This window comes from Chaetodon auriga, chromosome 19 (assembly GCF_051107435.1).
Source record: "Chaetodon auriga isolate fChaAug3 chromosome 19, fChaAug3.hap1, whole genome shotgun sequence".
Lineage (NCBI taxonomy): Eukaryota > Metazoa > Chordata > Actinopteri > Chaetodontiformes > Chaetodontidae > Chaetodon > Chaetodon auriga.
Genome location: NC_135092.1, coordinates 5317879 through 5334778, shown reverse-complemented (window position 1 = coordinate 5334778; position 16900 = coordinate 5317879). Strand labels below are relative to the sequence as shown.

Genomic DNA, 16900 nt, shown 5'->3' with positions numbered 1-16900 from the left:
TAACACTAATAAATGATTCAACCAAATATAAACAACTCTGGTGGTTAGAGCAGATATTTAACTTGTGTTAGGAAAAAGAAAGTATTTATTTGCTTCTCAGTACAACATAGGAATATTGAAATGGATTTTTGTTTGCAGAGCTGAACATGATTACAGTCTGTTTACGAGTGGCTAATGGAAGAGGACTGAGGGGCTGTGCTGCCCATGTCACAACATAAACACACAGTGGCACTTTGATGGCACTGCTTTATTACAGATTGCATTCATAAATGCAGAAATAAAAAAAAAATCGGAACAATCTGCAGCTCTCGTAGCTTCCCTCACTCTGCACACCGTGGAGCATGTCTGCCATTCAGCGTTCTGTGGTGAAACAGTGTGTGAGATAAACCTCATATAGGCATCTCGTCCCTCCATGTATGTGACAGTCGACTCATAAGGCCATGAGAAACATTAAGATGCACCGCTGTGTGTTGTGCTGGCAGCCCCACTGACCCTAATTTATAATGACTCCATTGTCTTGGGGAACACAGACGTATATCAGGCGTAAATGAAGTAGGACAGGCACTTTAGCTGGGGAGATGAGGTGATTATAGCTCATGGATTAGTCTGGCTGAGGTGGATGATCAGTCTGATGTGCATGCACGCACACACACAAACACACATAAGCACAAGGGAAGTGTGCGCTCACAAGCACACACGCAAAACACTCAGACCTGCAGATTGGTGTGTACACATCCAAGCATTTACAGGACACAGACGTGCATGCACGCACACACACACCAAGACACCCAAACAAACACAGTGTGAGGTGGATTTACTGTAAACAAAGCCCACAGGAAGATGATTATGGAGTTTGGGTTCAGTTCAATCACCAGTGACTTCAGGGTTTATGGTGTACTGTGTCACTGTGTTTCACATGTTTTTTTTTTTTTTTTTTTTTGTTAGGGGGGTTCAGAATGAACGATCCAGACTAACCTGGTCCAGGTCAGGTTAGTTTCCAGGCTTAGTTTCATCTCAGGATTAACCAGTGTTACAATCAATGTGTCACACTGAGTTCCTTCCTAACAGTTCTGCACTGTGAATGTGAGTCACTTTGCAGTGCATATCAAGTTTATGACAAAACCAATGCACAATTAAAATCTGCGGTTAGTGCCTTTTCAGTCCAAAGTATCTTCAGTCTTTTAGTCAAATATGTGATTCTTAAATACACTGAAATTCAGTGTTAACCTGCCCAAGGCTGTAGACTTAGTAAGAAACATTTTCACCGTGTGTTCTGTCTTTAAATGTCACATATATACAATCAAAGACTTGAAAACAGGTCTATTAAAAATACAAAGGGGGCACAGCCAGCCTGAAGTTCTTCATATAGAGGCTTCTTTACAACCTGATTAGTACTTTATGACACAGACACAGAGAAACCCCTGCTCACTGCCCTCTCAGCAGTGCCTGGGAGGTGAACTAGCACTATCAGACCACCTCTGCCATGCTGGACTGAGCTAACACTGCCCCTTCTGTCAGGTTATGCTGTAATATGCTACTCTTTATGTCATGTGTTTAAAATGCGCTGCTCTGTGGCAGCGGACACCACCGTTTTGTCTTACGTGTTAGTTTCATTCATTGTGAATTAATCTACGCTCGATGTCTCAGGTCTGTCATGAAATAAACTAGACTTGACTTAATCTGATCTCATCAGCTCTAACTCGGCTTTGTGAAATAAGTTAATCCTGGCTCACTTTGTTAGTCTCATTCAAGACAGGCTTTTCTCACTCAGCCTCCCTTATGAAACCTCAGCTGTAAAGAAAACATTTTTACTTTCAAAGTTTCTCACCAGAGCACATTTTGTGTATCTGTGAAGCTCTTTGAATCTTTCTTGCATATGAAAGCTGTGATAAACCCAATGGACACCACCAGCCCAGCACCAAACCACAGACAGGCACAGTTACTGAACATCCAGCAGCTAAACGGGCTGAACATGAACGAGGAGCAGTTGGAGAAAAAAGCCTTACATACATGCAAATTTCATCTAGAAAGGTCCTTGTTGGAACCGGACTTACTCAAGCTATCTTGCTCTGAGGCAGCAGTGTGAATCACTCATCCACTGTGCCACTCAGTCACAGGCATTAAAGCATTTGATGTAGCTATGAAGCATTTGATCTTATATCTACCCGGTGCCCTTTCTATTTCACTTCATTTTGTAGGTGACCACCTCAGATCTTGCGTCCTGCTAAAATAAAAAACCTCATCACTAGAAAAGGTATCTCCACCCGTCCATTTGTTGCTTCTGTAGAGGCTAGTTTGTTTTGTGTCCTGAGAAACAAAACAGTTTTAAAATAAGTGCACACGTATTGGCATCAGGGACTAAACAGATGGAGGGCAACTCTGAACCAGGCGAGATGGAGTTCAACGAGCCTGTTCAGGTGCAATAAATCAGGCTGTTTGCAGACAGAAGCCACGGTTTGAGGAGTAGCGGCAACTGCTCAGTGTCACTGCAGTTTACCATCCTCCTGTTGGGCCCAGAGGCCCTCAGACGAGCTTCCTCAGTGGTACGGTTGTTATGAAGAGGATTAGCTTGACTACCAGGCTGTATCTGCTCTGACTCACGGATGGACAACCTCCAAGCTCAACCTGGTGATATTTATGCGGTCTAAATACTTGTAACAATTCCATCCAAGCACAGACGCATTTCAAATGTTCCCTTGTTTAATGAGCAGGGTATTGAATTCCCCTAAAAGGGATCCTGTGGCTCCTCAGACAATTCATGAGGATTTTCCCATGGCCACCACTACGTGGCGCACCGAGTCATGAACCCAAACCACTGCACAGCACGCTACATATCTGCAGCCATGAAACCTGAGGGGGCAACGTCTTAAAATGTCTGTGAGATAAATGTGTGGCCAATAAAAATGATGCAAAAAAGAATGAAGAAATACACGAGAAGAAATGAAAGAAGCTTTTGAGCTGACAATAAAATGCGCGTCCCTTCTCGGGTCATTTGGTCCAAAATTGAATTTTGTTTTCCTCCAAACAAGAGAAAACTGCCAGCTGAGACACTTTTGCACATTTACTGGTTTCAAGGCAATTTTGCCAGTTAAAGACTGTCTTGGAATTAGTTGCGAGAATTCTGCATTTACTGACAACATAATTATTGCCAGTAAATTCATAAAAAGAGTTCATTTTTATGCCACATTTATTGAAAGCAACTTTATAGCGCTTTAACTGGGCAAAATGAGAAAGTGAGGCCTGGACACATTGGGATCATTACTGCTGAGTGAAAATAAAATTCATCCAGTGAAAGGAGATTGTTGTGCAGCAGGTTTACGTACTGATCTGGGGTCTGCCTGTCTGCCTGCCTGGGAAGCACATATATCCCACAGGAGGAGGGACGTTGTTTTTGTAAGCGAGACGGCCGTCATTCAAAATCCAAGCCAATGAGACTGTGAGCAACCGTGAAACTGTACACTGTAAGAAATGTCTGCAATAACAGCCAGTGGAGCAGCAGCTGCGCTCAATCCCATATCAATGAGCCTGATTACAACCTCTGCGTACGGGGAAGAATTAAATCAATGCCTGCACAGACTGCTTAGATTTTTGTCGCCTGTTTCCGGGTGGCACGGCTGCTTTGAAAAGATTTTCTGCAGCCTGCGAACACTTTGAAGCAAATCTGATAAAACTGATCTGAGATCCGTTTGCATAGTAATTAATTTCATGTGAGAAAGCGAGCCCCAGATGATTCAACAGTCTGTGAATCAGCGCGCCTCAACTGCACAGACGGACACTTTTTGCAGTGTGCTCCGGCTTGCACGGGAGAGAGGAAGCGAGAGAGGGATTGGGGAGGGGGGTAGGGGTGAGGAGGAGGGGGGTTTGGTCCGGGAGAGCATGGCCGCAGGAGCCAGAGCGCTGCTGACTTGGCTTGGTTCCTCCACATTGATAACAGCGATCCCAGTGCTGCTCGTAAAGGCGCATTTAACCTGGAGATTGTGTGCGTCAACCCGCGGCGGAGAGGTTTGATTCACTGCGTGCGCAGTTGTTCGCAGGGCAGACGCGCTCGGGCAGCCGTAGCCGGAGCTGAAGCTGCTGGTTTGAGGCTTCTTTTTGGCTTCTTGGTGATTCACGGCGAACAAGAGGTGAGATCCTGCGCTGGAGAGAGCGACGGCACAAGGACTGCGTCTCTGCTCTCTTTTTCTTTGCATTGAGGAACATTTATTCTCTGTTTTTTTTTTTTTTACATATATACATTTACAGTTTTTCACCGCGTACGCAACGTTGCCTCCTCTCTGGGAAATTCACTGCGAGTTGGAGAAAGTGTTCGCTGCGCTGCGCGGAGTTGAGCCAGAGGAAGACAGTTCGTGGCTCAGGCAGAAATACAGTGGATTTCCAGCTTCTATACACTACTTAAGTAGATCTGTCTTTCGTTCAAGCGAGTGAAGAAGTGCAAAGCAATTGATCAGACTGTCCAAACGCAGACTGAACAAGAACCCGCTGCTTTTAAAAGAAGAGAAAGACGTTTATTTTAGTTAGAAACACCGAGGGGGGAGCTGCATCTGTGCGGGACTAAAAGGCGTGAAGTGGCTCTTATCGTGTTTCATCTCATCACCATCACATCCATCAGAACCTGTAGACCTGAGGAGGGACTGTAATCAATTAAGCTTCATCGGAGTTCCAGAGCAAATATGCCGCAGGTGGAAATGATCCTCTTCCTCATCCTCATCATTGGGATGTGTGTGTACGGCCAGGACCCGGCTTCCAAGGTGGTGTCCGACCGCTACGCCGTCTACTGGAACCGAACCAACCCCAAGTAAGTAGCCAGCCAGCCAGCCCGCCCGCAGGGACGCACCGGCACACCGGGGCTCCCTCCGCCCGCAGCAGGCGGCGGACTTCACCCTTGACGTTGCCCGGTTGAAGCTGCACTCCAACCGGCTTCCAGTAGTTTGATTGTGGAGTGTGTGCTGCACAGTCTGTACACTTTGAGCCCGATTTGAGTCATCATAAGTGCTCAAAACGCAAAGTAAAAGGAGCATACAAAACGTCACTTAATATTTTAGCGATTTAAAAACTAACCAGTAATTCATCAATTTGTAACACTGCCTATTATGATATAACGTTTTCTGTCAATTGCCACCATTATGAACTCCTCTCCGGCACACACACAAGGGTGATAAATTGAGCGTTTGTTAGGATCCGTCCTGACTACATCCTTTATTTGTTGTCTTCATTGATGGATTGTTGCGATGATGCAGTTTAATAATCCTCCTTATCTGAATCATCTTTGTAATCAACTGTGCACACCGAGCAGCATAAATCATCTCTGACAGAGGAACACAAGGCATTTTCGCACAGGCTGTCCGCTATTACGCACCATTACGCGCTATTACGCATTAATGTTCAGTGTGTGTGCTCCGCGTTCAGGTCGAAAATGAAATACAGAAGTGCAACAAGCGCTGGGAGAAATGTATTCAGCTGAGCTGCTGCGCCGGCTGCGCTGAGATATTGCTGAGTCTCCAGACTGCTGCCATCGATTAGGATTAACACAATAGTTTTTGTGCCAAATGTTTTTTGTTTGTTTGTTTTTTTGTGCCAAATGGAATCTCATCCTATGAAACGTTTACATATTTTTGTCAAGTTAGAGCTGATATGAATTCTTATTCTTGTGTCACAGTGACGCGCTGCTTTGCGCAGAAAGTGCTGAAAAGTGCATTTTGTCGTGTAAAAAACCTGCAGTTGAAAACTTGAGGTTGCTTTCTGCTTTTAATTATTAGAACTTGCCTAAAAATTCTTTGAATATGTGGCCAGATCCTTGTAGTTTAAATAATAAAATGACATTTCTCCTCTTGTGTGTGTCAGGGCACCTCCCTTGGTGACTCAGTGTCTCACTCTTGGCACTTGAGCACATAGTGATATAATGAGTGTGTATCACTTTGTTTCTGTTGGACAGCAATACTTTCACCTCTGTCTGCTATCAGCTGGCTATAGTTTTGGCATGAGCCATAATAAAGACATAAATAAATACAAATGTATATCAGCATTTGCTAAAGGAAAAGAAACTGGTTTGTTGGGCTCCAGAGGAGCTGAACTGACAAGATGTCAGCGATACAAATGCAAATGTGGTGGTTGCATCAAAGGCTGATGGAGTTCCTGCTCCGCTAACAGACAGATATCTGAGTCTGATAACAGCTTTCTGTCCCACTCACAGGCTGCAGGTTGCTGTTTTTCTCTTAGCCTTCAAACAGTTCCCAGTTCCCAAGTCTGGTTTCTTGGTTGCCATGCTCCCCCTTCCAAGTGTCCCCCGCCACCACCCCCTCTGCCCCCCTCCCGGCCCACGCTGGGGCAGACAATAAGGGGGTACACAGGGGTATTTCAGCTGCGGCCAAAGCACAGCGTGGTGCTCGGTCTTGTGAGAGATCCACACATGCTGAGGTCACACACTTGGTAGTAACCAGGCGAGTTGCGGGTTAAGCAGCGCAGAGGAGACCGTTGTCAGGGTCAAAACCGGGGCAGTACCGCCGGCCATGGGGCCCGGTGACGGCCCTGGCACGGCACCCTGCCTGGGCTTTGTCTCTGCAGAATGGAGGCTAAATAAATGAGTAACTCTAAATGACTGTCTCCTTTTCTCATTCATGACTTTAATCTAAACCTGACCCGGCTGTATAATGTAAGAGAGGGCCGTGCTTAAAGCATGGGGGCCCCCTGACCCTCAGCAGAACCTAACAGTATTCCATACAAGCTCGTGGGCCCCAGATCCCTGCTGTTTAATGTAACTATAGTCAGTATTGGAGCTCTGGGAACCTGCTGCGGTACAGTCCCAACTTCCAGATGAGCTTTCTTACCCCCCCCCCTTCTGCCTTCTCCGCTGCATATTTGACCAAAGTGGGGAAAAATGGCATCCGGAGCAGCAGTCCATACTCAGCCATTCATGAAATCCCCTACAGGAGCTCTGGAATTGAAATGGGAAGTGAGTCGTGAAAAATGGAAATGCGATGACATTTTCATGTTTTTCTATTGTTTCAAAGGGCCTGAAAGGAGCCTCTTTGTAATTTATATAAATGTGCGCCCATGTTTGCTATGCTTTCATCTCAGGGAAACATCTTCCTGTGCTGATGCTTGTTGCTGATTAGGCCCCGACAAGCAGGTCTCTCTGAGAGGTGGGGCAGGGATGTAGAGCCATGAGGATGGTTCAGCTTCACCTGGAGTTCGAAAAGCTCCCACAGTGACAGCAAGTCGCTGTGCTCGTATAAGCTACTTAATGAAATTAAATGCTTTCCAGACTAGACACAAATGATGTAATGATTCTTAGTTGTTGTTTTTTTTTTAATGCCAGATCACCCCAAAAAAGGCTTCAGATAATTGCACCATTTCAGTATTTATCATTCACATGTAATTCGCTCAGCGTGGAGGCTGCAGCGAAATCTTTTGCATTGTTCGGTCTACTCTGAGTCAGTCCATTAGTCAGGGGATGTGAGGTGCGTAAGCTGTGCACAAAGCAAGTGCAGGTTTGGAAAGCCTGGGAACGCTCCTAATTTGGATATAATCCTTAAAAATGTTGGAATTTCACCAGAATCTGGAAACAGTATGTGGCCAAACACTATTGTGACTCCTTTTAGTTGTAAACTCAGAGTGGTTTCAGGTATTATCGTTGAAGAATAATGAAGATTGAGGTGCAGTGGTACAATTCCCTGGTCATGTCGACAAGGTTTTGTTGACAGTATCTAAAAGTTTATAAGCTGTACATGCTTGGTTCCACTTTCTAAGGAGGCATGCTTCAGAAAGGGCTTATAATGTATTATTAATGCTTTTATTGATGTTAATAAATCATTTTTAATGTGTATGAGTCAACAAGAAGCCAGTTGTCAGAATAGGTGTTGTGTTGCCAGGTTGCGATAAAGTAGACCCCTGCAACGGACAGTTCCACCTCCTACTTTCTGAAAAAGAAAGCCATGTGTGAACTGCGTATTGACATTTACAGCTGCAGACTTGATGAAATATTATAGTGGAAGAAACCTTTGTTATTAACATTAGAAGAATTACCCTGTGGCTTGTTAGAAAGTGAGAAATGCATGATCCAAACCTAAAAATTAAGCAGAAAATTCTGCATGTGGCAAAATCCAAACTTGTAGATATGCTGTAGTTTTAGATATTGTGTTAAAAGAATGATGAATGATGTGTGACTGCCTTCATACTGCATGGATTAGCAGGATGACTAAGTTAACAAGTTGTAACAACTACTTAAGAAATAATTAAGATTTACGCTGCAGATCCGAGATTGTGTGGCATTACCCCGTTGCTTTATAATGTGCTTTATAGTGTCTGATCTCTAAAGCTTTCATAACTTAGAAAGCAGCCACAACTTATAGGCTTCATAATGGAAACCTTATTAGATTAGATAGATCAAAAGAAACATTGGTCCTTTTGTGAGATCAATAAAGTATTATTAACGCATGTATAACTAACCATTAATAAAGACATTAGTTACAGCTTATGAAGCTCGTATGAAGTATGCTTTATGAGAAAGTGGCACCAGGACAGAAACATCCCAATGAAGACAGGAAATCAAAACCAGAAAATAAAAGCTGTGGTGGAAAAGCTCATGTAAGAAAAATGAGCCACAGATGTTCCTTGTCAGCTTCGCCGTCTGTGTCGGTAACCAGTGATGGAATAAAGTGTATGAGTGGGGTATTTACTGCTGCTCTGACAAGGAGCTATTAGCGAATTCCCTGCTCACCAGCTATTTAGCTCCTTCATTAAAACCCACCCGGGTCCATATGGTCTGCACGCAGGCGTTGCCGTGGCCCAAGGTGTTTATTTGTTGCTGATAGGTGGGATCAACGGAGAATCAGGGCCGAGTTCCGTCCCTAATCTCTCAAGCTGTTTGTGTCTCGGATGCCATGGAAACTGATACCCCTCGTCATCAAAGAACCTCATTGGGTGGGACTAACGACCTGACAGCTGGGGAGAGAGGGATTCCAGCGTTGAGGGAGAGCACTGTCACCCCAGGGGTTTCCTTTAATCCCTGATAATGCCCATCCAAAGCTTTCCCCAGCAGATGCAACATATTCCTCCGTAAGACAATCAAAGAGTCGTTTCAGTGGCTCGTTTTCATTTTTGATATACACTAAGTCTGGCTATCGACTTAAAAGACCTCTCTGGTGATTCAAATGGTCTTTTCCCTCTCAGTTTCTGGACATACTTGGCCGTTATTGGTTGAGTTAATGCCTCAGAAACAGGAGCGAGCTCCTCGCCTTGACACTTGGGCAAATTTCTTCTCATAGCAGAATGACCTCCGCTATTTGCTTTTCTTACACTACTCTCTTTTTAATCTCCACTTAAAGAAACAATGCTCCATTTTTCGCTTGGTGGCGAGCTGATGTTGTGATAGTTTCCCAGCGGCATTGTGAGTTGCCCCGTTTGCATTGTTCCCAGTGTTTACCCTTGCTTTCCCCTCTCAGCCTTTCCCCGGCTCCCTGCCGCTTGGTTCCGCTTGGATTAAAAACGGACACAAAAAGGCAACCACGTCCAAATATTGACTGGGTCTCAGGACCGCAGCCCTCTCCCAGCGCCGGCACAGAACGCCTGAAAGGCCGCTATTGTTCTGCTCGTACTCAGCGGCCCATAGCCGGCTTTTAGCTGTGCAGAGAGACGCGCTGAGAGAAGGAGGAGACGGGAGAGATGGTGGTGGAGAGTGTGCATAAGTTATCTGAGGTGGGGTAGGGGGATTATAACAGGACGGATAACACAGTGGCGGGGGTGAGAGAAACTTCCGCATAAGAGGCCAGAGGCTACGACAGGGGAGTAGTGTCCAGGCCGCGGAGTCCCGGGGTGGGGTCACAACCAGCGTTTCCACCCTCAGGAAGTGTCAATCTCAAAAGGCATCAAAGAGAGCTGACTGTATGTGATTTCCTGCAGAGAGGCTTCAGAAACTATCAATAAACTGAGGATAAGAGGCTTCTTATCTGAGGTTTACCTTCCATTTTATTACAAAGTGCAGGAGCATTAAGCGTCCTCACAGCACTTCAGGCTCTCAGCGCATGAAATGAAAGAGTGTCACATCACAGATAGGAAATCTCCCGTATTCAGTTTCTCATATCATGTCAGTTTCCTATCACTCTGTGTGCTTTAATCAGTTGCATCTCCCAGAATGCACTTAATAAGACCCAACCTTCAGGTCAATTAAGCCGTGAGTTTCGTATATGAAGCTTTGTGCAGAGGGGGAACTGTTGTCCTGTGGAGACGTCCGTCTTTCCTCATGCTCTCTATGACTCTGCCTGCAGAGAGAAGCTGCCCCTGCCCTCCCTTTACGCTGTGACTAATAAGGCGAGGCCCTCAGGCTGCCAGACCATGATTGACAGGAACTAGTGACGAGGGGTTGCTAATAAGTGTGGACAGTTTATTGGTTTACGGCAAGATTTCTCTCAACTTCTGGCACAGCAGCTGCACTGTGGTTACAATAATGAATTGCAAGTTGGTGCATCGTTTTTTCTTTTTCTGTTTTTATTTTTCATCACAAGAATTTTCACCGTAACAGCCACTGAAGCATGATCACTTCAACTAGATTCAGATAGAAGTCTGCAGTATCTCGAGACTGAAGTAAACCCTTGAATCCAAATTAAGAAAAATCGCACTTGAGTCTGGAAAATTTGATCTAGCAGAGTGAAAAGGTCTGCCCGCGTAGCATGGTAACACAAACCTGTTTCAATTACAAGTCAACTTGTTTCAAGACATTTTTAGAACTGAGTGGCAACATCTTGAAAGAAGAAAGGATACGGTACATCACACTGGAATTTAGAAATTCTGCTAAAAATATGTGGAAAAACATCTGCCAGTAAAGCAAGTGTAGCCAGATTCCAATAAAAGTCAACTTGTTTCCAGACTAGTAAATCCCTGAATCTAAATCAAGAAAAATCACACGCGCATGTAGAAAAATTCAATGTAGCAGAAGTGAAAAGGTTTGCCCATTCAGCGTGGTACCATAAACCTGTTTCTATTACAAATCAGTCGGAATCAGGAGGAATTACACATGAACGTAGACATTATGTTAAAAATATGTGAAACTAAATCTGCCAGTGAGGCAGATAGAAGTCGGCGTGTTTCGAGAAGTCTCTAGAATTGATTGTCAGGCTCTTGAAGGAAGACAGTGAGTTAAACTGCAGCACCAGAATCCCTTCTTCATTCAGAAAACCTGAAGGAAATATGTATCCGTGATCATTTCAACCTTTTTCCAATGCAATAATACACTTGTTTCGAGAGTTGTTCCAGAAGTGCTATTGCCTTGAGAGAGGATGCAGTCGAGTGGATGAAATCAACACTGGTATTGGAAACAGGTTGAAGTAATCTTTCTCTCTTTTCACCTGTTAAAGAAACGTTTATGATTCAACAGTGGACAAAAAAATGACTTGATAAGATTCACTGTGTCCAGATCAGAGACTGTGTGAGTTTTTGATATGCACCACAGTCAATGGATTAGCGGGGGACTCTTCAGGCCTAATCTCACAGTCTCACTCCGCTGCACAGAGGTTCACTTTTCTGCCGTTTTAATCTTGGTGGGGCTTTTTCTTGTGTATGCTGTTTAAATGTGAGTGGTGAAATGGCATCCCCTGTGTCTTTGTAGGCACCGGTGAGGGTATTAGCAAAGAGGCTCTAAGGGGCTTAAGAGGTCAGCCCTCCCTTTGTGTGGAGACACAAAACACTTCCTGTGGGACCCTTCACCCCTCTCTGTTCTTCCTTCAGAAAGCCAGGCCCTGCCTGACCATTCACATTAATCAGCCTTAGCTCCTAATGACTGCAGTAAAGCTTCTAAAAACTGCTTCCGAAAAGGTCCTAAAGAGCCACTAAGCTGCTAACAGACTGGGCCAGGCTGCAGCTGTTTGTAGGCCATCACACAGTATCAAAGGTAGCGGGGTGGGTGCTCGACGGCCTTTTCTAGTCTCCTCGACACCGAGAAATGATGAAACTTGAGTTTATGAAGTTTGTCAAGACTCGTGTAAACTAGAGTCCAAGAAAAAAGTCTGTGAGAGAAGCCTGCAGCTGCAGGAATGTGCTCGTTCTGTCCAATGTGCTTAAGTGTTTGCGCTGTAAAAATCTCCGTCTTACCAAGAATGCTCTTTGTGTTATTGAATCTAAAAGTCTTATTTTCTTGTTTTTTTCATAGTGCACTAAGAACATTTCAACCTGTTCCCAACACAAATCGACCCGTTTCCCTCTTGCATTCTCTCTATAATCATGAAACTTTTTTCTTCATTGTAGTTGCCTTGTGTTTTTTCCCCACTAAAAAAAGTCTTGTATTGGGAACAGGTTGTATATTTTTTTCCCAGAGTCTTTTCTGAGTCATTATGGACAAACAGCTTGCAGTGTAGAAGTTAAAGGTGCATTTACTCTCCGCTCTTCAAAGTAGATCTAATACAAAGGACGAGTTGATTCAACAGGACGGAGAGAAAGCTGGTATCAGCAGCGTTTTCTCTTACATGTTTGGGTTATTTCGAGATGAATAACTGTCTTGTCGTGGTTATTAAGCTTAATTCTGGACTAAAAATGGTCTGTGGTTCTTCTCTTGTCAGCTGTGCTGTCTGTACTTTTATTACATGATGCAGTCATCCTGACAGGGACGGCTTCGCTGTCTCTTCTGGTTTAAGACAAATGGAGGTAATGAGAAAATTGGCACATCAGCGGATTGAAATCACATACAATCACAGCTGAAATGTAAATTGGCTTGAAATATATGCTTGATAAAAAGCAAATGTGATCATTTTGACAGCGGGGGCCAACTAAATGTTTCTGGAACTATATTTGGGTCACTGCGGCTTTGGAGGGAGGCCTGAAACAAAAAAGAATGTGCGCCTCCTCATCAGGGCGATTTTTCCTGATTTTAAATGGCTGCTGACTTTTAGCTTTTTGTGTGTTTTGGAAGAAATTAGACAAAGCTGATGTGTGAGCACATTACTTTTCCAGTCAAGGTTTGTGAATCATGTGTGATTCACCGAGTGATGAACGGTGCGTACGATAGCCAGTTTTTCCTCCAGCCACAACGACAAACCAAAACATCTCTGATGAAGCACAATCTGCTGTTGTGGCAGACACCGCCGCTGCCTAATTGCTTTTGTTCCTGCGGTTCAAATGTCTCATGTAATCATTTAGGTATGAGGGTTTATCTGATGGTGGCATGGAGCTGAGTTTTTCGTCCCACCACAGAAGAAGTTTGTGCTAGTTTTGCCATTTTCAGCCTCCCGTGGTGGAAATCATTGAAAGGACAAATGTTATTTGTCTGCGTGTGGGGAGCAGTTGTTGTTTCATGAACTTGGTGTGACTTCGCGGGACCTTTCGTGTGGCTCCCTGGTCCGTCGAGACTCAAAGTGTTTCCTCCTGTTGGATTTCAGCACACTTGGTGCTTTGGGACCCATGAAATATTAAAAAAGCCGTTTGTGATCTCACGATAGAGCCTGGACAAACCTTCACACGCAACCAGGAGAAATCCAGGTCAGGACCGCCATGACTTTAATAGAGGGGTCGACATTGTGCCGGCTGTTCTTTTTCTTTTTCACAAATTCTTTCCTGGTCTGTGTTTCTTTGCTGATGAATGACTGCGATTAAATTGTTTTTGGTATTTTATCATCGCACAACTTCAGTTGCAGGGTCATTAATTGAAATCTCAGACTGCCAAGGCCTGTACACTTTCCATAGACGTGGCTGACTTCTCCTCCTTTTCGCCTTTTCTCTGTGGTGTGTGGCGGAGCGCGGAGCACAGGCAGCCATTTTCCAAATTCGACTCCATTTTGATTCAGGGGACAAAAGTAGGTTACGAATCCTGACATGTCACTTGAGCATTTTCTGATATTTTCTGATCTGGCGTTCAACTACTGTTAAAAAAAAAAAAGTCTCCCTGTCATGAAGTCATTCATGTCTGCCACAGAGTTCTACAAGTCTGATTTCCCTAAAATGGGGAGAAATTTCGACGTGAAGTTAAAATATTTCACATTTCAACATGCAAATCAGCTTCTTTGAATGTCTGTCTTGATTCTTTGTTCGTCATTTAAGTGCAGTGACCTGCTTCACTCTCTCCCGGTTTCAACATACAGGCATTGTTTTTGAGATATTCTTGAAACTTTTCTTCATTTCTATTGGAAACACGTTGAAATTCACATTCTGCGCTCACAGTTTTCCCTTGTTTGAATAAATCTGCTGGTTTTAGGGCTGATTTTTCTGAAGACAAAAACAATCAACCTAACTTTACAACCACTTAAGCTCATTTTATTCCTCAGCATTATCTGCACAGGTTGTCTAAATCTGGGGCCAGGCGAGGAGCGGCAGTGCAAAGCGGAATATTCTGCTCTCTACAAAACAGTGCTAGCATTAAACAAACAATCGACTGGCGAGGGCGACACAATGACTTGATGAAAAGGTTTCCTGAAACTGTCACAGATCTTAAAACTCGTCAGAAAGACTTGATGTGAACAGTCAAACTTTACAAGTTTCAGATAAAGGTTCTTGGAGCTACATCCTGTTTTAATTCAGCTGTGTTTGAGATGGGTTTGGTTCCTCAGATAAGCAAAACCATCCAGATTTCTCTTCACAGATGTTTGATATGTGAGTATGACAACAGCACAGTTCAGTCCATCTTGCGTGTGAACAAAGCAATGCTAATGCTACATGACAAGATTATTTATCTTGTATTAGAAGGACTAAGATTTGATGATCCTAGAAAAACGGTTTCATGACTTTGTTGAGTTATTGAGGTCCGTCTTGTGGCCTGATGGACCGACGAGCACGCTGATGATCGCACAAGCTGTGAGGTGTTTGTTTGTGCGCAAACCCGTCGGTGTGCTGCTCTGCAGGAGCTGGTACCTTGGCGCTCATATCACTGGTTGCAGCGGCAGCATGGTGGGAACACGCGGGCAGACGCTGCGAACGCTCGCGCCGATGATCCCCTTTTATGTCTTGGCTCCATCAGGGCCCTGAGTTATTCTAGTGCATAATTGATGGAGGAGTTAGAATAGCAGAAGTAATGCGATGAGAGGGTGCAGCCAAGCGGAGCGAGGGATCGCGTGCGTGGGGCTGCAAACATTGCAGGGGACGAGAGGAGGGCATCTGGCGTAACAGGTCCCAGCGCTGAGTCGACACAGAATATGTCACCGCCCCAGCCAATCGCAGCCCTCCTCTTCCCCGCCAATCAGACGTCTCCACTGGAGCGGAGTACTACGTTCTCATGAATTGAGACTCTGGGTGATCAGCGCTTCTCAGGCCTCTCCTGTCTGCTTCCATTCCATCTTATTTGTGGTATTAAAGCTTAAGGTTGATTCTGATGTATAATTGAGATAATTACATTTTACTGCAGATTCCACTTCGGCTGGAAAGGAATGATGGAAATCACCTCAGGGTATTTTTGGCCTCAGAAGGCATTCTTTGTCCCTGTAGTGGATTCTGAGGTCGACGTTGAGGTATCGGCAGTGACGGGGCGGATATCACACCTAGACGAGCACCTACAAAGACAAACTAATGGCCCGACACGCCTGCATTGTCTGATTAACAAAAGGACGAGGTCACAGATAGCCCGTCCCGTCCTGCTTCAAAGACACTGATGAACTCTGAGGGAACAAATAAAATTAGCCGGGTTTCAACCTCGCCCAAAGTTTTACTGAGTTAATGTCAAAGTTATGAAAGAATGTCTAAAATTAGCTTTTCTCTAATTGTTGATTTTCCCTGAGAATTTGAAGTTAAAATACAATTAAAGCCTTTTTTTTCTTAAATAATCCAAAATGCCCATTAGTTAGAACTTTATGTAAATACAGATTATTTACTACCCAAAAAAAAATAATTTCACCAGTGAACTAAACTGATCACTTTTCACTTTTAATAATAATTTGTAAGAACTTGACAACACAAAGCACAGCGAAAACCTGCAAAAATCCTAAAAACATAAAAATCTGCCTGTGGTGGTGAGATGATAGCACTTCATTTAGAAAGAGTATTGTGGAACAACACAAAATTAAGTTAAAGAAAGTGAGGAAAAGAAGTTTTTAATGTAGAAAGTGCTGAAAACATGTTGACTTGTGCTGGAACGTGAAATAATATACCTCATTAGTAGATTATTTTCACCTGTTTTTAAAGAAAATTGGGTTTTGGAATTAAGTGCATTGGAAAACATTGAGTTTCTTGCACTGTAATCGGCACACCTTCAAATGAAAGCGCTGAAAAATTGCATTTTGTCTCTCATTACACAGACCATATGACTCCTACGTCCTGTGTTTGTTGTATATCAGTTAGTTTTATATTCCGTCTTAATAGACAAAATGTACTTTGGACCCAGCTAATGGGAATTTATTGAAATTTCACGGGCAGTGAAAGCGTTCTTTTAATTATCCTGCAGCCGTAGGAATGAAGACAGTAAGTTGTGCAGGGTTTTGTGTGTGGCGGTGCAGACGGTAGCTGGGCTCTGAAACACAGACCTGTCCAGCAGAGCACTTAGAGGCCACTGGACCGGGACTGTGCCTATTAAGATCATAAAATCACGCTCATAAAGATGTTTTATTTGTTTCCTGAGTGTGTCGGCTGCTTAGGTTTCCATCAGAAGTCTTTATGACTCGCTGCTCATATTTCTGTCTCTGGATGGAGGTGACTATTAAGTTTAAGTGGACTTTTGTAGGTAGCAAAAGCCTGGTCACCAAAAGTTCACTAATTATTTTTTCTTTTCGTTAACGGACTTGTATTTTTGTAACTGCAGCGTGAGGCTTTGAGGTGAATATCTCTGTTATACAGTTTGATTTTATAGTGTTATGATATCTACTTCACAGGGAAAACATATTCAGATGCAAGGAGAATTTATTTCAGTTTATATTTAAACATTTAAATCAGTCATGTTTAAGTAAATCTCCCCAAAGAAGCTTTGGGGAGATTTAATATAATCAGATTATCTTTGTCT

The 16900-nt window shown here is 43.8% G+C and overlaps 1 protein-coding gene across 1 annotated transcript in view; it reads left to right on the top strand.

Moving 5' to 3' along the window:
- Positions 1–3828: 3828 nt before the first annotated feature.
- The window catches only part of LOC143338269 (ephrin-A5b-like), a 74117-nt gene continuing 61045 nt past the window's right edge, over positions 3829–16900 (top strand). The window contains exon 1 of the mRNA XM_076758540.1: positions 3829–4795. Coding sequence (XP_076614655.1) covers positions 4671–4795 — 125 coding nt within the window. The 5' untranslated portion in view covers positions 3829–4670. The remainder of the gene's footprint in view (positions 4796–16900) is intronic.